The 24,405-nt window shown below is 45.5% G+C and overlaps 1 protein-coding gene across 1 annotated transcript in view; it reads right to left on the bottom strand.

Moving 5' to 3' along the window:
* The window catches only part of LOC126428287 (acetylcholine receptor subunit alpha-like), a 737,302-nt gene that overhangs the window by 332,540 nt on the left and 380,357 nt on the right, over positions 1-24,405 (bottom strand). The window contains exon 3 of the mRNA XM_050090204.1: positions 547-656. Coding sequence (XP_049946161.1) covers positions 547-656 — 110 coding nt within the window. The remainder of the gene's footprint in view (positions 1-546; positions 657-24,405) is intronic.

Below are 24,405 nucleotides of genomic sequence, written 5' to 3'. Positions count from 1 at the left end.
TTGTAGGGGAGTGGTGACCTCAGATGTTAAGTCCCATAGCGCTCAGAGCCATTTTTTTTTAACCTGCGACCGTAGCGGTCGCGCGGTTCCAGACTGTAGCGCCTAGAACCGCTCGGCCACCCCGGCGGGCCCAGGTTGGGGTTTCATATAAATCGAGTGAAGCTTTTATCGCTATCAAACGAATGCAAAGTATTCCGTTGCAATGGCTGTAGGTCGTAAGTACGGCATGAATGATAATCTTTGGGGGGATCTGGAGAGTAAATTGGAGTGAATGAAGTGCACGTTGTTGTACTTTGCTGTGTGTTGATCAAGAAGTAGCTGTAAGGGTATTGGTTACTTCTGGAACAGAGAGAGTTGGTTCTTGGGTTGGGGTATCGTATAATTGAATCCTTTTACGGCCACCTACCGAACGCCAAGCGTTGCATTTCAGGGCCTGTAGATCGTGTAACGTACGCTTGCGGAAGGGTACTCGAGGTAGCTGCGCAGTGCGTGGCGCCGCAGGCGGGCTTGGCGGCTGGCGCGCTGTGTGGCTGGCGAACTACTCACTTGTTGTAGAGGACAATGTCTGGCCGCCAGATGTGGTCCGAGGGCACGTGCAGCATGTGGACGCCGCCGTACTCCTTGGGCTCCCACCGCAGCTTGTAGTCGTACCACGACTGCCAACACACAGAGCAGTCGAGACAGGCGCGTCAGGACTGTCACAGAGACTGGAGACGGCGGGGTGCTGGGCTGGGGGGGAGTGGGGGGGGGGGGGGGGACGCTACTGGGGCAGGGGAGGGAGCGGCAGGGAATACACAAAATAAGGAAAGCAGTACAACGCACTTCCCGAAACTACCTCACAAAATCGACATCAAAGACTTGAAAATGGTAGGCGTGTGGAGTGTCCAGTATACAGGGTGGTCCATTGATAGTGACCGGGCCAAATATCTCACGAAAAAACAACAAAGAACGAAACTCGTCTAGCTTGAAGGGGGGAACCAGATGGCGCTATGCTTGGCCCGCTAGATGACGCTGCCTTAGGTCAAACGGATATCAACTGCGTTTTTTTAAAAATAGGAACCCCCCATTTTTTATAACATACTCGTGTAGCTGAGTGGTCAGCGCGACGGACTGTCAATCATAAGGGCCCGGGTTCGATTCACGGATGGGTAGGAGATTTTTCTCCGCTCAGAGACTGGGTGTTGTCCTAATCATCATCATTTCATCCCCATCGACGTGCAGGTCGCCGAAGTGGCGTCAAATCAAAATACTTGCACCAAGCGAACGGTCTACCCGACGGGAGGCCCTCGCCACACGACATTATTATTTATTCCGCCAGTGCGGACGGTATTTGCTTCGTGATACGTTACCCGTGTTAAAATCGACCGTTTACCAATGGCGGAAAAGGTCGATATCGTGTTGATGTATGGCAATTGTGATCAAAATGCCCAACGGGCGTATGCTATGTATGCTGCTCGGTATCCTAGACGACATCATCCAAGTGTCCGGACCGTTCGCCTGATAGTTACCTTATTTAAGGAAACAGGAAGTGTTCACCCACATGTGAAACGTCAACCACGACCTGCAACAAATGATGATGCCCCAGTAGGTGTTTTAGCTGCTGTCGCCGCTAATCCGCACATCAATACCACACAAATTGCTCGAGAATCGGGAATCTCAAATACGTCGGTGTTGAAAATGCTACATCAACATCGATTGCACCCGTACGATATTTCTATGCACCACGAATTGCATGGCGACGACTTTGAACGTCGTGTACAGTTCTGCCACTGCGCATAAGAGAAATTACGGGACGATGACAAATTTTTTGTACGCGTTCTATTTAGCGACGAAGCGTCATTCACCAACAGCGGTAACGTAAACCGGCATAATATGTACTATAGGGCAACAGAAAATCCACTATGGCTACGACGAGTGGAACATCACCGACCTTGGCGGGTTAATGTATGGTGCGGCATTTTGGGAGGAAGGAAATTGGCCCCCATTTTACCAATGGCAATCTAAATGGTGCAATGTATGCTGATTTACTACGTAATGTTCTACCGATGTTACTACAAGATGTTTCAATGCATGACAGAATGGCGATGTACTTCCAACATGATGGATGTCCGGCACATAGCTCGCATGCGGTTGAAGCGGTATTGAATAGCATATTTCATGACAGGTGGATTGGTCGTGGAAGCACCATACCATGGCCCGCACGTTCACCGGATCTGATGTCCTCGGATTTCTTTCTGTGCGGAAAGTTGAAGGATATTTGCTATCGTGATCCACGCCTGACGACATGCCTCAGCGCATTGTGAATGCATGTGTGAACATTATGGAAGGCGAACTACTCGCTGTTGAGAGGAATGTCGTTACACATATTGCCAAATGCATTCAGGTTGATAGACATCATTTTGCGCATTTGTTGCATTAATGTGGTATTTACAGGTAATCACAGTGTAACAGCATGCTTTCTCACAAATTATATGTTGTGTCTAGACAAGACAGCCTAGACACAATGAGAGGAAGCCGAAAGGCACGCGCTAAGCTAAAGCTGGATGGCGAGAGGTCTGAAACAGGATACGTAATGAATGCTATAAAGAAAAGTACGTAGCTTCTGGAATACTTAACTTTAATCCATCCTTTTGGTACATCTGGAGATTGTGGCGATACAAGTGAGACTCTTTAGATACATGCAATGTTACTAATGGCGCCTTGCTAGGTCGTAGCCATTGACTTAGCTGAAGGCTATTCTAACTATCTGCTCTGCAAATGAGCGAGGCTTCGTTAGTGTGCATCGCTAGCTACGTCGTCCGTACAACTGGGGCGAGTGCTAGTCCGTATCTCGAGACCTGCCTTGTGGTGGCGCTCGGTCTGCGATCACACAGTGGCGACACGCGGGTCCGACATGTACTAATGGACCGCGGCCGATTTAAAACTACCACCTAGCAAGTGTGGTGTCTGGCGGTGACACCACATTATAAGTCCATAAAGGTGCATGTATCGCATTGGAACAACCGAAATGAAATGTACAATCGTACCTACGTTATGTACTTCAATTTAAAAAACCTACATGTTACCAACTGTTCGTCTAAAATTGTGAGCGATATGTTTGTGACTATTACAGCGCCATCTGTCACAAAGTTAAAAAAGTGGACCAACTAAAGCATTCATATTTCTTTACGTACTACACGTTGATGTATTAAAAAATGGGGTTCCTATTTAAAAAAAGAAAAAAAAGAAAAAAACCAGTTGATATCCGTTTGACCTATGGCAGCACCATCTAGCGGGCCAACCAAAGCGCCATCTGGTTCCCCCCTTCAAGGTAGACAAGTTTCGTTCTTTGTAGTTTTTTCGTTTGACGCTTATTTCGTGAGATATTTGGCCCGGTCACGATCAATGGACCACCCTGTGGAGACGTTGGTAGTAAAAATCTAGGAGTTCATCACAACTTACTTCAAATTTTTACACGATGCACTAATAAACATTTGGACAGACATAGGCTACATATTTCTAATATATATAATATTGTAATATATAGACACACACACATATGATGTGTAAAGGGGCGTAGATCTCGTAAAGTTCTTGACTGCTTAATTCTAAGTTTTCACGATCTGCAATAACATCATGATTATGTAGTGCATTAACAACCTTTTTTTCACGAAACTCAAAAATTGTCTAAGGTTTCGGGACTGCAACCGGATGATGTTGACTTCCTGCCGCGATATTTTGGCTGGCAACTGTTCAGCCATTTTCAGGTAAGTGTCTGCCACTGGAGAATGTTAGTTCACGGTGCCGGCTCTACAGCAAAAATTGGCGTGGAGGCGCTTGCGCGTTGGTGGCCGTCACAGGGGCACCCTCTATCGAAATCCGCGCCCTTTGCAAACATTGTTCCATCTGTAGCGCGCAGACGCATGCGGAAAGGGGAAACTGCGGGTCCATCCTCTGTCGGAACACGCGCTCGCAGCGCTAAAAAAAGAATTATGTCGCCAGACGTGTCATTATGAATAAAATATTTTCTCTAAAAGGAAATTAAAGAGATCACCGGATCCCAAGCCTTGGCCAGCTGAAAGCCGCCATCATTATTTATGTTTGTGCTAGCCGTATGTCCACAGATTCTTTAATTAACGAATCCAAATAGGATCTCGCCGGGGCCACGATTTTGGTGGCAGAATATTACACAGCGTGTCCTGTGGTAATACAATGCTCAGCTACGGTCGACTTACTGGACTGCGAAAGTAGAGTGTGGCGCTCACGTTTTACGCACCTGCCATGTACTGTGCGTATCGTCTGACCTATGTAAGCTTTGTCCCACTGGCGAGGCATTTTATAATTCCGGCCTTCCACAGTCCCAGATCATCCTTTCGCGCACCGATAAGAGCTCTGATATTCACCGGTGGCCGGAAGATTTGCTTTAATTTTATATTTCCTTAGCGTCCTGTCTACGTTAGACGAGAGCCTCCCGATGTATGGAATAAAAATAAATGTGCGGACGAATATAGGCTACATATTTTTAAGACATATGTTAAATCGCATATAAAGGGGAATCGTTGTTTGGAAAAATCTCCAGACCCGGCCGCGGTGGTCTAGCGGTTCTAGGCGCTCAGTCCGGAACCGCGCGACTGCTACGGTCGCAGGTTCGAATCCTGCCTCGGGCATGGATGTGTGTGATGTCCTTAGGTTAGTTAGGTTTAAGTAGTTCTAAGTTCTAGGGGACTGATGACCACAGATGTTGAGTCCCATAGTGCTCAGAGCCATTTGAACCAAAAATCTCCAGAATTTATTAATCCATTTACGTCACGATTTTACATGATACTCTAATAAACATTTGGGCAGACACAGGATATAACACTCAGGTACCTTCATTCGTTAAAATTAAACTATGCTTTGAGCCTTTATCCACAAGAGTTGATAAACGAACATACTGGAAAGACGTATTGTCCCGGAGCTAAAAATCAGTGAAAGAAATACGCAACGAGACTGCGAAAACAGCAACAAGTGAATTAGGTTATCACTAACCTTCATTAAAACGAATAGCTATCAGACCCTGACATATTCTGGTCGTCCGACTTTTGGGCATATCCCACATTGTATGGTGCGAGGGTAAACGAGCAAATCGAAAAACGACTTTAAGGCGAGCTTTGTTGAGATTGTTAAACAGATAACCGCTGTCTCAATATTTATCGCAGCAGAAGTCCGCAATAATGCACTTTAAACTACAGTGGAACCGAGGACGTAAAAAATAGGACAAGTGCGAATAGGAGTCGCACTTCGAGGGTTCCGTACATTCTTAATTATGTATATAGATCCATGTATATGTAAATAAATCCATACCGTGAATCGAGAAATTCGACGATTTTTTCCCTGTTATCGAGATCGATACTGGCACGATATCTGTCCGGAGAAATCCAAGACTTTTGACAATCCGTTAACTTTAAATTTTTTGAGTTATTTCGCATTCGCTATTGTAATTTTTCATTTATTTTTGTTCGATTAACATGTTTTGCTAACTAGCAATTTGAAGATGTGTTGACTGCCCTAGTCTCTGTTGCGGTTACTTGAAAGTGACACACACAGTGGTTACGGTTACTACAAGCCACACCACAAGTTGGGAAACGGGGCCAAATTTCTTGCAGTTAACTGTCGAGTTGAGATTTTCACAAATGTTTTATTCGTATCTTACAGAAACTAGCAGTACGGCAACAAACAGCTTTTTAAACAGGCCGCTAACGGCAATCAAGTAATTTATAGCAATACAATAGTTTAAAAAGAATATTTTTTTAAAAAAAACCAGAAGCTAGCAGTACAGCAATAAACTACCTTTTCAAATACGCCGCTAACGCCAATCAAAGTAATTTATAGCAATACAACAATTTTTTTTAAAAAAAATGTAACGAACATTAGTAAACAGGCTACTAAAGTAAATACAGAACTTTGTTAATAAAGTACGGTGAGGTAGTGAAGCTAGCAACACCGTCATTAATAAAAATTAAACAGGTCTCAGCAAACATACGATTAATGGCAATAAAGGGAATTTACAAACTTGGAGGAATTTAAAAAAAACTTAAACAAAAGTGTCCTGGAATATCATTAGAACATAGTAGATATGACGGACCCGTGTAAGGCGGACACAAATCACCCACGCAGGGATGCTCAGGCTAGGCAGAATACTGACCAATTTAAATACGCCGGCAAACACAATTGCCACTCCCAGACTGGTCACTGGACCGACTTTTAGCCAGCGAAAACTTGTTATACGATGGCTTAACTTGCTGACAGAATTAGAGCTAACCTCGTGCAAGGAAACATTACACCACACAGTCCTGAATGAGCGACCACATGATCAACCAACAAAAGGCATGAATTTACTCATAACACTCGACAGAATAGCGAAACAATTAAACTGCCAAAACTACACCTCCCATCGGACAGTAACGAGAGGAGGAGGAAAGGTCACTGTCTTCAATTACACCGGTGCCAGAGACAGGAAACCCGGTCGCCGGAGGCCACAAGGCAGAAGAGACGCTGGTTACACAAAATTATTACTTAATGATTAAACCTTCCACGAACTTAACTTGCAGTTATGCTCGAACAGGCAGTACACGATCTCCGATGGCAAGGATCCACACATCCGTCCGCGCACGCGTCGTCAGCGTACCCAACACGCCACGGTCACGCGACAACACGCTCTGTCACCGGAGTTCACGTCTTCACTGCATTGTTGACGGGTAGTGACTGCTCCTTCACGTTAGGTGTCTCCTTTTAAGCTCCAGTGTTGAAACGGAGGATTTAAAGAAGCTTGTTAACGTCCCACCAAGGCGAAATGAACAGCAACTACTCGTGGGGCGATTCAGTATACAACCTACACGCAGGGAGCTCATTCGTCAACTCGACCCGCTCGTTACACGCAACCGACATACATCCCGTGGCGACTTGGTACAACCCACCACGCCTGCTTCGCGCTGGAGAGCCACACTGCCCTCCCGTCTCCACCACACTCTCTCTGCGCGCAACGCCCCTACTTCCGCGGCACCACACGAGGTTACAACCGGTCAAATCTCCCACTTCCTCCATAGCAATTTCCCGGAAGCAAAAACGCAGATATCGATAGCAGAGGGAAAAGACAACCAAGCAGCCACTTAATGACAGACAACATATCAAAGAAACATGTCAGGGGAAGAAAAGGAGAACCAATGCAATCTAAACTCAATGTGTAGCAGGAGTCGATACACGGCTCAGAAAGATTTGACGGAAGCCAACAGAGAAGTGAAAGATACATCCGGCCATAGGGCTCTTGTTGTTACGCGAATTGTTCTGTGGAACGCTTCAATGGATATGTAGTAGGCTATTGATACCTCGTCCCAAACAATTAAGTCCGATCGTGCATCAGTTACGAGTATTACTTTGCTTTGAAACGTTACACATTCTGGACGTATCGTAAGCGTAGAGTGTCGGGGAATGTTTGTAAGGAGAATGAGCCGGCATTGCGCCTTACGCCTGTCATCGCTAGATGGCAAAGACATTGTTTTCACAGCGACGGAGAAATTCACTTTATCGCAGCATGAAATATGTGTAAATTATACACAGAGAGCCACCTCGTGAATCACCGGACCTATTACTGAAACCGAGATAAAACTCTCTACAATAGTTCCTGAAATTTTTAACAGATTGCGAATACCATGTAAGTTTCTATTCGCGAAAAAGTATTTTTGATGTCATATAATTACAGATGAACGATTTTTTCCTTTATTTGCACTGTGTGAAACTGTGGTGTGCGTACTGTAAGACCTTCCATACACACACCATCAGATTATTTGACTTGTCGTTCTAATGAAGTAGGCGAGTGTCAGCAATATGTCTCGTGGTCTTAATGTGGCGTATTTATCTTCTGCCGTTAGGTCAGACGACAGAAATGCCACTTGCACGCTTAGAGTAGCAGATTGACGGTGACCAACTTTAAACAGAACTTGATTAATTTTCACACACATTTATTAAAATAATAAAAAGCATAGACATTACGTAACTTGATTCTGGATGCTGTTCACAATTGACAATCTGAAGTTCCTTTGGTCTTGGTATGTTAATCTTATTCTCACATATCTCTCTGATACTTGACAAAGTGTCTATTCATTTATCTTCATGGTTATGTACAGGAATATGATAATCTTATTAGGCGCAGACTGAAACTTGACTATAGACTGGTACAGACAAATGCAGACTGGTACAGACTGGTGTAGATAAATGCAGACTGACTAATCAGAGGTCTGTACACTTATTATAATACCTCGCGCATTCAGGTATCACAGCGCGAGTGTGATCCGTGAGGAGAAAAGGTCCTACGTTAGCAGCAATCTCATTGGCTGCATTACATATTAATACGCGGATCGGCGGAAGCAGAATTTGGTCCGTCTCTAAGGCAGCGCCATCTCGTAGTGCGGAGACGGACGAGCGCTGCGCCTGCATTGTTGTGGTTAGCGGGGCGCGCTCTAGTGGGAAAGTTGTGTACGCGCTGACTACGCGGAACTATGTACACAACAGAAACCTTACTTCTTGCCAAATTTTATGAGTCTTGGTGACCGGGACGTAACTTATAGGTTTTGATGAGAGAGTTTCTGAGAAACAGAAAACAGGTGTATCTTTTTATTGCATTGCCTTAGAGGCTTAAGTCTTTAGACTGCCAGGAGAATGTAGATCTTATTATGTGACATAAATTTTATCTTGATACTGCCACCCTTTCCTAAGAGAAAGGGGTGTTACTAATCGAACGGATACAGACAACAAAGTGATCTTGTGAAGGGTTCCGTTTTTACCGGCTAAGGTACAGAGCCATAAAAATGATGTCGAATGTATTCCTGAAATATTGGAAAGCATTCACAATTTTATGTCAATGGTCTATTGTTTCCAGTCCTTTAAAAACCGCTCAATCGTGAAAACATATTCGTACAGTGTTTTTATTTTAAAATTTTTATTTTAAAATAACAATTGCGTCATGTCCTTGGTGATCATAGTCTGGAAACGAGCTCGTCTAAAATGGTTCTGATACCTCTTGACAGTGGAATACATGTACTGGTACTATTGTTGATGAAACTGTGGGGTAGGCAACTTTCATCAGTCGTGGTACAGACCAAAACAAGGCGCTGCAGTCATGGATGTGCGGCTGGTCCCGGCGAAGATTCGAGTCCTCCCTCGAGCATGTGTGTGTGTTTGTCCTTAGGATAATTTAGGTTTAGTAGTGTGTAAGCTTAGGGACTGATGACCTTAGCAGTTAAATCCCATAAGATTTCATACACATTTGAACCAAAACAAGGAAAAAAGGTTATTAAACATGAGCACTAAAACTCATATCTCAATAACTACAAGCAATTGTTCCTTAAAAGTGGTGTGTAGCCCAGTAGAGAAAATGATCATTGCTCTAACATTCGACTCTGCCGCTTCTGGGTCCCTTACCTCAAATGTAAACATTTATCCTCCTCAATCATTTCTGAATGTCTGTAATTTTATTACCGTTTAAAACTCACCAAAGCGACGTAGATAAAAATTTGGAAATTTGTAGTAAGGTCTTATGGGACAAAACTAATTAGGTCATCGGTCCATAACCCTTACATTACTTAACCTAACTTGAACTAACTTACGCTATGGACAACAAACACACCCATGGGCGAGGGAGGACTCCAACCTCCGACGGGGAGAAGTTTTTATTTTAAATTCAGATCTCCTATCGGCTCATTTCTGCATGGAAAACTAGGCTTTGGGGTGTGTGTCCTACCAAAGCGTGGTCATAAGACGTGGCATACAGTTAAACGATCTCGTGTAACAAGAAGAAAAATCTACAAGCGCATGTCAGAAGTCGACAACTGCAGGACTGTGGCCTGTTATGGCTGTCGTTCTGAGGCTGCTGCTCGTACTCGTCGAGATCGGAATGTTTGAGACGGGAATAGGGTATAGAAGGGTTCAGGAGGGCCGCCATACTGAACGCTGTATGGAATCTTAGCGGCCCAAGCGACTAGCGCCCGAGGGGACTGACATGTTGTTCAGTCTGCAGTGCAGGATCGTACAGCCACATCATGTACAGCGAGGAAAGGGGTTTGTCTCCAGTAAGACGAGTATCCACTCAGACAGAGGGATAACTTCTGTCCGACTGTCAGTACGTCAACCACCGCCCAGGCTTCGCTTCAAGCGGCAGTAAGAGAAGGTGTGTAGACAGTGGCGCCAAATCTTTGCGTACATCTCGGTGGTCGTATCAACATGTGGAGGGTCGGAGCAAATCAACGCTGCCAGACGTCGTACAGATCCAGTGATGGAATAGTGTACCACTGGGTACTGTTTTTCCATCAAGAAAGTAAGGGAACAGCAGATCGAAATTTTCTAGGATCCGACAGACGGCGTTGGTGAAGCACACGGAAGTATCGACAAGAGGCAACCGCTACCATAAACATTTCGACAAATGCCCTTTTGGATGACTTCAGAAGTTCACTGAGGCTTTTTTCGGATTATGCTGTGGTATACCGAGAGGTTGAAACAATGGAAAATTGTACTGAAATCCAGGAGGATCTGCAGCGAATTGACGCATGGTGCAGGGAATGGCAATTGAATCTCAATGTAGACAAGTGTAATGTGCTGCGAATACATAGAAAGATAGATCCCTTATCATTTAGCTACAAAATAGCAGGTCAGCAACTGGAAGCAGTTAATTCCATAAATTATCTGGGAGTAGGCATTAGGAGTGATTTAAAATGGAATGATCATATAAAGTTGATCGTCGTTAAAGCAGATGCCAGACTGAGATTCATTGGAAGAATCCTAAGGAAATGCTATCCGAAAACAAAGGAAGTAGGATACAGTACGCCTGTTCACCCACTGCTTGAATACTGCTCAGCAGTGTGGGATCCATACCAGATAGGGTCGATAGAAGAGATAGAGAATATCCAACGGAGAGCAGCGCGCTTCGTTACAGGATCATTTAGTAATCGCGAAAGTGTTACGGAGATGATAGATAAACTCCATTGGAAGACTCTGGAAGAGAGATGCTCAGTAGCTCGGTACGGGCTTTTTTTGAAGTTTCGAGAACATACCTTCACCAAGGAGTCAAGCAGTATATTGCTCCCTCCTACATATATCTCGTGAAGAGACCATGAGGATAAAATCAGAGAGATTAGAGCCCACACAGAGGCATACCGACAATCCTCCTTTCCACGAACAATATGGGACTGGAATAGAAGGGAGAACCGATAAAGGTACTCAAGGTACCCTCCGCCACACACCGTTAGGTGGCTTGCGGAGTATGGATGTAGATGTAGATACTGTTAGTCGTTCACAAGACTGCGACACCATCACTTCTGTGTATGAGTGTGAGCAATCTGAGCGGAAAAGCGTTAGACGAGTGCAGACCAACCTGCCGCCATTACTCTCCTGACATTATGCAAGAAATGCTAAGGAGGAAGCAGAAACCTATATCAGGGGTTTGACGAACCAGATAGGACACTGAAACAAATTTGTTAAAATCTTTCTAAAGGCAGGATCGCATAAAGGTATTTCTTTATTTAAAACAACCGCTTTCGACAGACTTTAGTTGTTATCGTCAGGTCTTAAAAAAACCTTCTTCTTATGAAACGTCTTCATTTTAAGCTGGACCTCACGCCAAGTTGTCATGTGGATTAAAAACAGTATAATATAAAAGGTTGGGCTACAAATTTCCTACTAGAAAAGGCAAACCTGTAGATTATCTCCCCATTACTGCTCAATACGGGAAAGTTGCAGAAGCTGCCCACTTCAGATATCTGGGAGAGAGAATTCAACCATCAGGGCTGAACTCAATAGCCAATAAAGATAGAATCTCAACATTACAAAACGTATATACACTCACTTGGAATCACTATAATAAGAAATCTATTTCTGACAATGCGAAACTAAGGCATTACAACACAGTAGTCGTACCAGGAGCACTTTATGCTGCAGAAACTACAGTGATTCATGGTCATACGAAGATGAGAGAGATTGAAAAGCAGGAAAAAAAATTCTGAGGAAAATATATGGACCAGTGTTTCGGTAAGAAATTTGGATGAAGAGGTCAACGAGAGAGATTTACAAAGACATAGTAACAATAACAGACACCATTAGAAAGAGAAGGATGAAATTTTATGGACATATCAGCAGGATGAATAAAAGCAGGCTCACAAGACAAATCTTTTAGATAGTAAACAAGAGCAAAAACAAGACAAAGTGGATCACTGAAGCAGAAGATGACATTAAAGAACTGGGGATCACACAAGACAACATAAACAACAGAGAACAGTTTAGAAACATCATAAAGAAACACACTCTTGAACAAGAACATACGGAGAATAGAACGGGAAAAAGATGGTCGGAAGAACGCAGGAGAGAACGCAGCGAACGTATGAAGAGAATTTGTGAAGAAAAAAGAAAGAAGAAGAAATCATGACTACTCAAGTTCATACGCTCTCTTAGAAGGGAATGATCGAAAATATTATTACGAGGGCAGTTCAATAAGTAATGCAACACATTTTTTTTCTGAAACAGGGGTTGTTTTATTCAGCATTGAAATACACCAGGTTATTCCCCAATCTTTTAGTTACACAACACTATTTTTCAACGTAATCTCCATTCAATGCTACGGCCTTACGCCACCTTGAAATGAGGGCCTGTATGCCTGCACGGTACCATTCCACTGGTCGATGTCGGAGCCAACGTCGTATGGCATCAATAACTTCTTCATCATCTGCGTAGTGCCTCCCACGGATTGCGTCATTCATTGGGCCAAACATATGGAAATCCGACGGTGCGAGATCGGGGCTGTAGGGTGCATGAGGAAGAACAGTCCACTGAAGTTTTGTGAGCTCCTCTCGGGTGCGAAGACTTGTGTGAGGTCTTGCGTTGTCATGAAGAAGGAGAAGTTCGTTCAAATTTTTGTGCCTACGAACACGCTGAAGTCGTTTCTTCAATTTCTGAAGAGTAGCACAATACACTTCAGAGTTGATCGTTTGACCATGGGGAAGGACATCGAACAGAATAGGTCTATAGTTCTGGCTTTAAGCTTTTTCTTGGTAGGGGAGTGGGTGTGGCGCCACTCCATTGATTGCCGTTTTGTATCAGGGTCGAAGTGATGAACCCATGTTTCATCGCCTGTAACAATCTTTGACAAGAAATTGTCACCCTCAGCCACATGACGAGCAAGCAATTCCGCACAGATGGTTCTCCTTAGCTCTTTATGGTGTTCGGTTGGACAACGAGGGACGCAGCGGGAACAAACCTTTGAATATCCCAACTGGTGAACAATTGTGACAGCACTACCAACAGAGATGTCAAGTTGAGCACTGAGTTGTTTGATGGTGATCCGTCGATCATCTCGAACGAGTGTGTTCGCATGCTCCGCCATTGCAGGAGTCACAGCTGTGCACGGCCGGCCCGCACACGGGAGATCAGACAGTCTTGCTTGACCTTGCGGCGATGATGACACACGCTTTGCCCAACGACTCACCGTGCTTTTGTCCACTGCCAGATCGCCGTAGACATTCTGCAAGCGCCTATGAATATCTGAGATGCCCTGGTTTTCCGCCAAAAGAAACTCGATCACTGCCTGTTGTTTGCAACGCACATCCGTTACAGACGCCATTTTAACAGTTCCGTACAGCGCTGCCACCTGTCGGAAGTCAATGAAACTATACGAGACGAAGCGGGAATGTTTGAAAATATTCCACAAGAAATGTCCGGTTTTTTCAACCAAAATTGGCCGAGAAAAAAAGTGTGTTGCATTACTTATTGAACTGCCCTCATATTAATATTAGGTTGTCATAAATAAAATTTAAAACGAATACGTTTCGTAAGGAAAAGTTTGTTAACACCTGAAGATAATGGCAAGGTCTATCGAAATCGGTTGTTTTAAATAAAGAAATACTTGTGCCATCTTGGCTCTAGAAGGTTTTTAGCAAATAGAACAGATCGCTTCTTCTTCTGTCTTCTCAAAGTGAGAAAATTCAACTGAAACAAAGTAGGATTATACAGGCAGCCGGTTGGTCATAACTGGTAGGTAGATTGAGCTATGTTTCGACACCTACTAGGGGCGTCTTCATCAGAATGAAAATATGGTAAGTCGAAAAATTACATTGCTAAAAAGGAACGGTCAGAAGTTAGAGTAACTATGCCCATGAAACAAAGCAAGTGGAGCAGAACAGAAGACCACTGACAACTCATAAAGAGCAGGACTGATTTGGTCATGACATATGACCTCAAAAAGCAGAGTCTCTCATCAGCGCCATAAAACTCTCAGGCTAGAGTCAGGCGATCAGTAGGATCGGTGGCGGTCGTGTTATTCGAACTGGGTTCAAATGGTTCAAATGGCTCTGAGCACTATGGGACTCAACGGCTGAGGTCATTAGTCCCCTAGAACTTAGAACTAGTTAAACCTAACTAACCTAAGGACATCACAAACATCCATGCCCGAGGCAGGATTCGAACCTGCGACCGTAGCGGTCTTGCGGTTCCAGACTGCAGCGCCTTTAACCGCACGGCCACTTCAGCCGGCTCGAACTGGGTTCTCCAATTGTTTTACGAGGTGCATTTAATTTCTAAGGCCTCCGATTTTTTTTCTCCGGACTGGAAAGAGATAGAAACGTGCGCATTGTTTTAAAATGAGGCCGCGTTCATTGCCAATACGTCCCAGACATGGCAGCACCGTACGGCAGATGGAATTTTACCGCCAGCGGCGAGAATGAGAACTGTTTTAAATACTTAAAATGGCGACGTTTTCCTTACTTGAACAGCGTGCTATCATTCGTTTTCTGAATTTGCGTGGTGTGAAACCAATTGAAATTCATCGACAGTTGAAGGAGACATGTGGTGATGGAGTTATGGATGTGTCGAAAGTGCGTTCGTGGGTGCGACAGTTTAATGAAGGCAGAACATCATCATGTGACAACAAACCGAAACAACCTCAGGCTCGCAGAAGCTGGTCTGATGACATGATCGAGAAAGTGGAGAGAATTGTTTTGGGGGATCGCCAAATGACTGTTGAACAGATCGCCTCCAGAGTTCGCATTTCTGTGGGTTCTGTGCACACAATCCTGCAAGACGACCTGAAAACGCGAAAAGTGTCTTCCAGGTGGTTGCCACGAATGCTGACGGACGACAACATGGCTGCCCGTGTGGCACGTTTCCCAGCAATGTTGACGCACAACGACAGCACGAATGGGACTTTCTTTTCGTCGGTTGTGTCAATGGATGAGACGTGGATGCCATTTTTCAATCCAGAAACAAAGCGCCAGTCAGCTCAATGGAAGCACACAGATTCACCGCCACCAAAAAAATTTCGGGTAACCGCCAGTGCTAAAAAAATGATGGTGTCCACGTTCTGGGACAGCGAGGGCGTAATCCTTACCCACTGCGTTCCAAAAGGCACTACAGTAACAGGTGCATCCTACGAAAATGTTTTGAAGAACAAATTCCTTCCTGCACTGCAACAAAAACGTCCGGGAAGGGCTGCGCGTGTGCTGTTTCACCAAGACAATGCACCCGCACATCGAGCTAACGTTACGCAACAGTTTCTTCGTGATAACAACTTTGAAGTGATTCCTCGTGCTCCCTACTCACATGACCTGTCTCCTAGTGACTTTTGGCTTTTTCCAACAATGAAAGACACTCTCCGTGGCCGCACATTCACCAGCCGTGCTGCTATTGCCTCAGCGATTTTCCAGTGGTCAAAACAGACTCCTAAAGAAGCCTTCGCCGCTGTCATGGAATCATGGCGTCAGCGTTGTGAAAAATGTGTACGTCTGCAGGGCGATTACGTCCAGAAGTAACGCCAGTTTCATCGATTTCGGGTGAGTAGTTAATTAGAAAAAAAATCGGAGGCTTTAGAACTTGAATGCACCTCGTATTATAACATCTTGTGTATGAGCTTGTTACAGTTCTGGCCAAACTCCTGCCACCTTACGGGATGACCACTGAGCCGTGGCCACAGATGATACGAGACAAACTCCAGTAGCAGTGACCACTGATGAGTAGTCCAGAGACCGTTAAAAATGGTTCTAAGCACTACGGGGCTTAACATCTCAGCTCATCAGTCACCTGGGCTTAGAACTACACTACTGGCCATTAAAATTGCTACACCACGAAGATGACGTGCTACAGACGCGAAATTTAACCGACAGGAAGAAGATGCTGTGATATGCCAATGATTAGCTTTTCAGAGCATTCACACAAGGTTGGCGCCGGTGGCGACACCTACAACGTGCTGACATGAGGAAAGTTTCCAACCGATTTCTCATACACAAACAGCAGTTGACCGGCGTTGCCTGGTGAAACGTTGTTGTGATGCCTTGTGTAAGGAGGAGAAATGCATACCATAACGTTTCCGACTATTATAAAGGTCGAATTGCAGCCTTTCGCGATTGCGGTTTATCGTATCGCGACATTGCTGCTCGCGTTGGTCGAGATCCACTGACTGTTAGCAGAATATGGAATCGGTGGGTTCAGGAGGGTAATACGGAACGCCGTGCTGGATCCCAACGGCCTCGTATCACTAGCAGTCGAGATGACAGGGATCTTATCCGCACGGCTGTAACGAATCGTGCAGCCACGTCTCCATCCCTGAGTCAACATATGGGGACGTTTGCAAGACAACAACCATCTGCACGAACAATTCGACGAAGTTTGCAGCAGCATGGACTATCAGCTCGGAGACCATGGCTGCTGTTACCCTTGACACCGTATCACAGATAGGAGCGCTTGCGATGGTTACTCAACGACGAACCTGGGTGCACGAATGGCAAAACGTCATTTTTCGGATGGATCCAGGTTCTGTTTACACCATCATGATGGTCGCATCCGTGTGTGGCGACATCACGGTGAACGCACATTGGAAGCGTGTATTCGTCATCGCCATACTGGCGTATCACACGGCGGGATGGTATGGGGTGCCATTGGTTACACGTCTCGGTCACCTCTTGTTCGTATTGACGGCACTGAACAGTGGACGTTACATTTCAGATGTGTTACGCCCCTTGGCTCTACCCTTCATTAGATCCCTGCGAAACCCTACATTTCAGCAGGATAATGCACGACCGCATGTTGCAGGTCCTGTACGGGCCCTTATAGATACAGAAAATGTTCGACTGCTGCCCTGGCCAGCACATTCTCCAGGTCTCTCACCAACTGAAAACGTCTGGTCAATGGTTGCCGAGAAACAGGCTCGTCACAATACGCTACTCACTACTCTTGATGAACTGTGGTATCGTGTTGAAGCTGCATGGGCAGCTGTACCTGTACACGCCATCCAAGCTCTGTTTGACTCAATGCCCAGGCGTATGAAGGCCGTTATTACGGCCAGTGGTGTTGGTTGTGGGTGCTCATTTCTCGGGATCTGTGCACCCAAATTGCGTGAAAATGTAATCACATGTCAGTTCTAGTATAATATATTTGTCCAATGAATACCCGTTTATCATCTGCATTTCTTCTTGCTGTAGCAATTTTAATGACCAGTAGTGTACTTAAACCTAACTAACCTAAGGACATCACACACATCCATGCCCAAGGCAGGATTCGAACCTGCGAGCGTAGCAGACGCTTGGTTCTGGACAGAAGCGCCTAGAACCGCTCTGCCACCGCGGCCTGCAACACCGTTCCACCCTATGGCACTGTCCGCCTCGATAGCTTAGTGGTCAGCGTGACGGACTGCCGTCTTAAGGGGTCCGGGTTCGATTCCCGGCTGGGTCGGTGATTGTCTCCGCTCAGGGACTGAGTGTTGTGTTGTCTTCATCATCATTACACCCTCATCCGGCGCGCAGGTCGCCCAATGTGGTGTCGCTACTAGTAAGACCTGCTCCAAGGCAGCCGGACTGCCCCGTAAGATCCTCCCGGCCAATGACACCAAACGCTCAGTTCCAATTTACCCTACGGCACCAGCGTGGTTTTGGACAGAGAACCTACCCATCCGGAGGCCGGGACCAGCATCCAACGCCAGTTCAGAGCATCCAACATCGCGGTCCATCCAGTGGGCAGGATTAGATTACTCAGAGGACGGCATGTGACACTCAACACACACGCGCCATTTCCCAGCAGAGCTTCCGGATGGCAGCGCCTTCCATACCACGGGCGGCAATGGCTCTTACTTGAGTCACCGGCATGAGCACAGGGCTGACGCAGAGAGATACGGCAGCCTCTGTCTGCAGCAGATTACTCACCGGCTTGCGAAGCCTCCGGCCGCCGCCAAAGATACGACAACGAGTTGCATACAGAGACAAAAATAAAGTCTTATTTAACTATATTTTACTGCGTCTAGCGAAGCCGCGCAGATTCCTCTGCATTCATCCTGGCGAAACAGTACGGGTTAATGATAATTAGTTGAAACCCTCAGTTGCCGACAGGTGTTGTTGGTATACCTCAATGGCGACACCAGAAAATGTGTGCCCCGACCGGGACTCGAACCCGGCATCTCCTTACATGTCAGACGCTCTATCTATGCGGTACATTACATATGTAGATTGTGGACAGTTGGGAATGTGGGTCTCACGGGAAGCGTGCAAGGTATAAGTCCCTGCAGTCGCGCTATTCATCTGTGTCCTCGGTCGCTCAGATGGGTAGAGCGTCTGCCATGTAAGCAAGAGATCCCGGGTTCGAGTCCCGGTGGGACACACATTTCCAGCTGTCCCCATCGCGGTATATCGACAACACCTGTCGGCAGCTGAGGGTTTCAACTGATTATCATTCATCCTAGAGAAGCTACACGGTCATCAATGGTGTTTGTTCTTTCGAGAACAGTTACTATCTTCATATATACAGTACGGGTTTCCTGGGTTGGAGCGGACACCCTTTACAGTACACAACACGATCAGCTCCGATTCACACAGCTGGTAACTTGGACAATAAGATTTGCATTTGTGACATACCAACCTTAGCTGATTATGCCCTACCTTCAACATGTCGACATGAACTGATCTTTCAATAAGATAACGCAATACTGGATGTCGCCTGTGTTCTGCAGATCTATCGTGAAACAGAGGGTGTTCGATTGCTGCCCTGGCCAGTAAGTGCTCCACATTTCTCATCCACTGAAAACATCTGGTCGTGAGTTACTGAGAGAATGCCAAGGGACCACTCGCCAGTTAATTAACTTTGCATAGAGTTAAATCATTACGGTAATCAACTGAAACCCTCAGTTGCTGACAGGTGTTGTTGATATACCTCGGTGGGGACAGATGAAAGTGTGTGTCCCGACCGGGACTTGAACCCGGGCTCTCCTGCTTAGATGGCAGACGCACTATCCATCTGATCCACCGAGGACACAGATGAATAGCGCGACTGCAGGGACTTACCTCTTGCACGCTACCCGTGTTCTCTCGAGAACAGTTACTATTTTCATATACATAGTTATAGGCTACCCGGCCATTGGCCTTTGTTTGTGCGAATGCGCACAGGTTGGCCGAACTCTTACGGGAATCGTCACCTTAGTGTGCGCGAGTAATGAGTGGATGGGCAATTATCTATTAGGTACATTACGTATGTAGATTGTGGACAGTTGGGAATGTGGGTTTCAGCCGGCCGCGGTGGTCTAGCGGTTCTAGGCGCTCAGTCCGGAACCGCGCGACTGCTACGGTCGCAGGTTCGAATCCTGCCTCGGGCATGGATGTTTGTGATGTCCTTAGGTTAGTTAGGTTTAAGTAGTTCTAAGTTCTAGGGGACTGATGACCACAGATGTTAAGTCCCATAGTGCTCAGAGCCATTTATCCATTTATCAATGTGGGTCTCACGGCAGGCGTGCTATTCATCTGTGTCCTCGGTGGTTCAGATGGACAGAACGTCTGCAATGTAAACAGGAGATCCCGGGTTCGATTCCTGGTCGGGGCACACATTTTCAGCTGTCCCCATCGAGGTATATCAACAACCACTGTCGGCAGCTGAGAGTTTCAATTAATTATCGTTTATTCTAGAGAAGCTGCACGGTCATCAATGGTATCTGTTCTTTCGAGAACTGTTACTATCTTCATATATAAATCATTACGGGATTACATACCCACATCAATCACGTATGCTCATTTGAACCCAATGCCTACCAGGGTTAGAGACATTGCCGCTCTCAAAGTTGGCATCTAAGCACTAGAATTCACGCCATGAACACCCCCCAAATCACCTACAAGTTTAATCAGATGTTCTTCCTACTATACTGTATACACAAATTCGTCATTTTGTTTCAATTTAAATGGAATGCAGCGTACTGACATGCGAGCAAACAAAAAATGGGCCAGGAAACATACCAAGGTGTAAGTTCTAGTTATGACCGTATGACAAAAGAGCGAATGATATACATGTGGACGCAAATTCGTTGCTACTGATACAAGGTGGTTCCCCGCTGGAATCCATGTTGTACGAAAAGAGCAAAGGTGAGTGGAGGTGGGCGAAACAAACTTTCTGAGTAACCCATGGCCACTTCCCGATGCGTTGCCTGTTCGTTCTCATCCCAGCATCTTGGGCCGAAGATTCTTTTGTGGTTTTTCTGACTATTCGCCAACTCGGAGTGGCTGGCATTTTCAGAGATTCACCCAACAATACTTTTAGGGTTCCCTACCTCAATCTGTGCCAACGACCTTGTCGCAGTGGTAACACCGGTTCCCGTCAGATGTCTGAAGTTAAGCATTGACGGTCAGGGCTAGCACGTGGATGGGTGACCATCCGGTCTGCCGAGCGCTGTTGGCAAGCGTGGTGCACTCAGCCCTTGTGAGGCAAACTGAGGAGCTACTTGATCGAGAAGTAGCGGCTCCTGTCGGAAACTGACATACGGCCGGTAGAGCGGTGTGCTGATCCTCCATATTATCATCCAGTGACGCCTGAAGGCTGAGGATGACACGGTGGTCGGTCAATACCGATGAGCCTTCCTAGGCCTGTTCGGATGGAGGTTTTATTTTCCATGGGTGGTCTGTGAGAGGATATAACTATCTCCATTTCCTAACAAATATACTTTTGCAGTTGATGGCAGATATTCCTCTGGACAGAAGGCAAGCTATGTGATACCAACATCACAGAGGTCCTACCCATTCTGCACACATAATAGCATACCTCCTTCACACAAGACGCCTTTATGGCCTATTCGGATGGGCCCTAATGGCCTGTTCGGACGGATTTTAGTTCTTTTTACCTCAATCGGTAAAAACGGAATTTTTTGACCATCTAGTTGTCTGTCTGTCTATTCCACTGTTAATAATCCTTTTTTATCAGTAACGGACACACGTATCAAGTTGAAATTTATGTCACATACTGAGGCTTACTGTCATGTAAAAAGGTACGGTTCTAAGTCAGGGCAGAGATAGTGGCATTTACGTCACGTATTTTCATACTCGTCGATTAAAACAATGAATCACGAAATTTGGCACGAAACAAGGTTTCAGAGCACAGGTAAGCGTAAAAAAATCTGAAAATTGTCTATTCTTAATTATGTCACACGAAAAAATATTTCTTTTGTTATTTATTGTCCGACTTCAGACTTAAAATATTCTCGAAAGTGTCGGTATTCCTTGGACGGGTATGTTGCCAGTATCGACATTGATAACAGAGAAATTTGGTCGAAATTCTCGATTCACGCGATGTATGAACTGTCTCTATACATACTTGATGTTGCACGGAACCCTCACTGCCCGAGTACTACTCCGGCACCACACTGCCACACGTGTAAAATGATGTTGTTGTAGTCTTCACTCCTAAATCTGGTTTGAAGCATTTCTCCACGCTAGTTTATTCTCTGCAAATTACTTCATCTCTGCACAACTGCTAGAGCCATCAACCATTTGAACTGGCTTATTGTACTCATGCCTTGGTATTCCTGTGCCGTGTTGATATCCCCCCGCACCTCCCAGTATTACCAAACTAAGTCAAGATGCGTCTTATAACCGAGTACTGCTTGTATTAAAATTTTGATACATGCCTCTTTTCTTTCTCAGTGCGGTTCGGTATCTCATCGTAAGTTACTAGCTTCACCGATGTAATATCCAGTATTCTTCTGTAGCACAACAGTTCAAAAGCTTCTATTCCGTTGAAATATGAACTGCTTACCAACCACATTTATCTTCTGTAGACGGCTACAGTCCAGACGAATACCATTATAAAAGTTTTCTTGTAACTTAAATTTATGTTAAATGTTAACAAATTCCTCGCTTTCATGAATACTGTTCTTCCTATAGCCTGCATACTTTTTATATGCACTATAATTCTCAGGTCGTCAGTTGTTTTGCTGACTGAACAGCAAACATCAATTACTTCTTTTAGTATCTCACTTCCTAATGTAATCCTTCACTTTCACTTGATAAAACTCCACATTTCGCTACATTTGGTGATTTTCATCTTATAACTTCTATTCAAGATATTATCTGCATCATTCAATTGCTCTTCCAAGTCATTTGCTGTGTTCTCAACCACTGCTTCCCTTTCATCTCCGACTTTTGCATATGGACTTTGGTTGTATGTATGTATTGAACTGGGGGTCAAGAAACGACACGGACGCTTCGTTCAGCCGTAGCTCTCAGTGGTTCACAACCCCAGAATAGGCCACAGCAGTCCACCCACCCCAACGCCGCCTCATACCGACCCAAAGGCGATTGTGCGGTTCGGCCACGGTGGACCCCTCCCCCCCTCCCCCGGGAACGACGTACGTGGAGACAGTGCTTGCGCAGAAATCGTCGAAATAGTATAACTGAGCCGGAATGAGGGGAACCAGCCCGCATTCGCAAAGGCAGATGGAAAACCACCTAAAAACAATCCACAGGCTGGCCGGCACACCGGACCTCAACACTAATTCGCCGGGTCGGCGCGCCTTCCTGCTCGGGAAGCAGCACGTTAGACCGCGCGGCTAGCCGGGCGGGGTTTGGACTGTGGTTTCTCTACAGGTTGTAAATAACCTTTTTCTTCTTGTATTTTATCCTTGCTACCTTCAGAATTACAATGACTGTCGTGCAGTCAACATTATGAAAACTTTCTCTACCAGGCGTAGAAATATGAAACCGGAATCTCCCTATATACGGAGCCAACCGTCAGTGTAGGGCCCGTGAGACCGCGTCTGCAGCGCCATCTGCTTTCTGTAACGGCTGGCGACGAATGTCAATACACAGTAACCCAAGTTCCATACATCGGTATCTGTTTCAAACTCGTAAACATCGCGAGATTTGTGCCTACGAACTACGATTTGCGGACAGCATCGATTTTCTGTTGTCGTTTGAAGAAAGCTGCTGCAGAATGGCATCGAATGCTTGTCGAAGCTTTCCGCGAACATGCTCTTGGGAAAACACTGTGTTTCGAGAGGTTCGAAAAGCTCAAAAGTGGTGTTTCTGAGGTGAGAAATGACGAGCGCTGGAAACCGCCGAAATGGTTCAAAATGGTTCAAATGGTTCTGAGCACTATGGGACTTAACATATGTGGTCATCAGTCCCCTAGAACTTAGAACTACTTAAACCTAACTAACCTAAGGACATCACACACATCCATGCCCGAGGCAGGATTCGAACCTGCGACCGTAGCAGTCCCGCGGTTCCGAAACCGCCGAAATGTTCGAAAACAACGAATTGCAGGCCTTACTCAAACTGAAGGGGAACTCGGGGAAAAATTAAATGTGACACTAAATCCGTTTCTCTTCGATTGAAAGCTATGGGAAAGGTACAGAAACTGGAAAAATGGGTTCCCCATAAGCTGAATGAAAGACAGCAAGCAAATCGAAGGAGCACTTGTAAAATGCTGCTTACCAGATCCAAAAGAAAGTCGTTTTTCCATAGAATAGTGACAGGTGATGAAAAATGGATATATTTTGAGGATCCTAAGCGTCGAAAGTCGTGTGTTAATCCAAGAAAACTATCGATATCCCCTACACGACCAAATCGCTTTGGAAAGAAGAAAATGCTCTGTGTTTGGTGGGATCAGAAGAGCGTCACGTGTTACGAGCTGCTATAACCTGGTGAAACCGTTAACACTGATCTGTACCAACAGCAAATGATCGATTTATATCCAGCGTTACGTTAAAATGACCGGAATCTGGAAAACGGCAACACGAAGTCATATTGCTCCGTGATTACGCCCCATCACACAAAGCAAAACGGGCCAGGGAAACGATCGAGACGTTCAGTTTGGAAATACAAGGGCATGCGGTTTATTCTCCAGACTTGGCTTCGTCCGATTATCATCTGTTTACATAACAGGGACACACTCACGCTGGACGACGGTTCAATCCGTATGAAAATATACGAAAATGACTCCATGACTGGTTCACTTCAAAAGAAGAACTGTTTTTCTGGCGTGGCATTCATAGCCTGCCGGAGATGGTTCAAATGGCTCTAAGCACTATGGGACTTAACGCCTGAGGCCATCAGTCCCATAGACTTAGAACCACTTGAACCTAACTAACCTAAGGACATCACCCACTTCCATGGCCGA

The sequence above is a fragment of the Schistocerca serialis genome, chromosome 12 (assembly GCF_023864345.2).
Source record: "Schistocerca serialis cubense isolate TAMUIC-IGC-003099 chromosome 12, iqSchSeri2.2, whole genome shotgun sequence".
NCBI classification, from domain to species: domain Eukaryota; kingdom Metazoa; phylum Arthropoda; class Insecta; order Orthoptera; family Acrididae; genus Schistocerca; species Schistocerca serialis.
The sequence above is the reverse complement of the archived record's forward strand: the minus strand, read 5'-3'. Positions and strand labels throughout refer to the sequence as shown.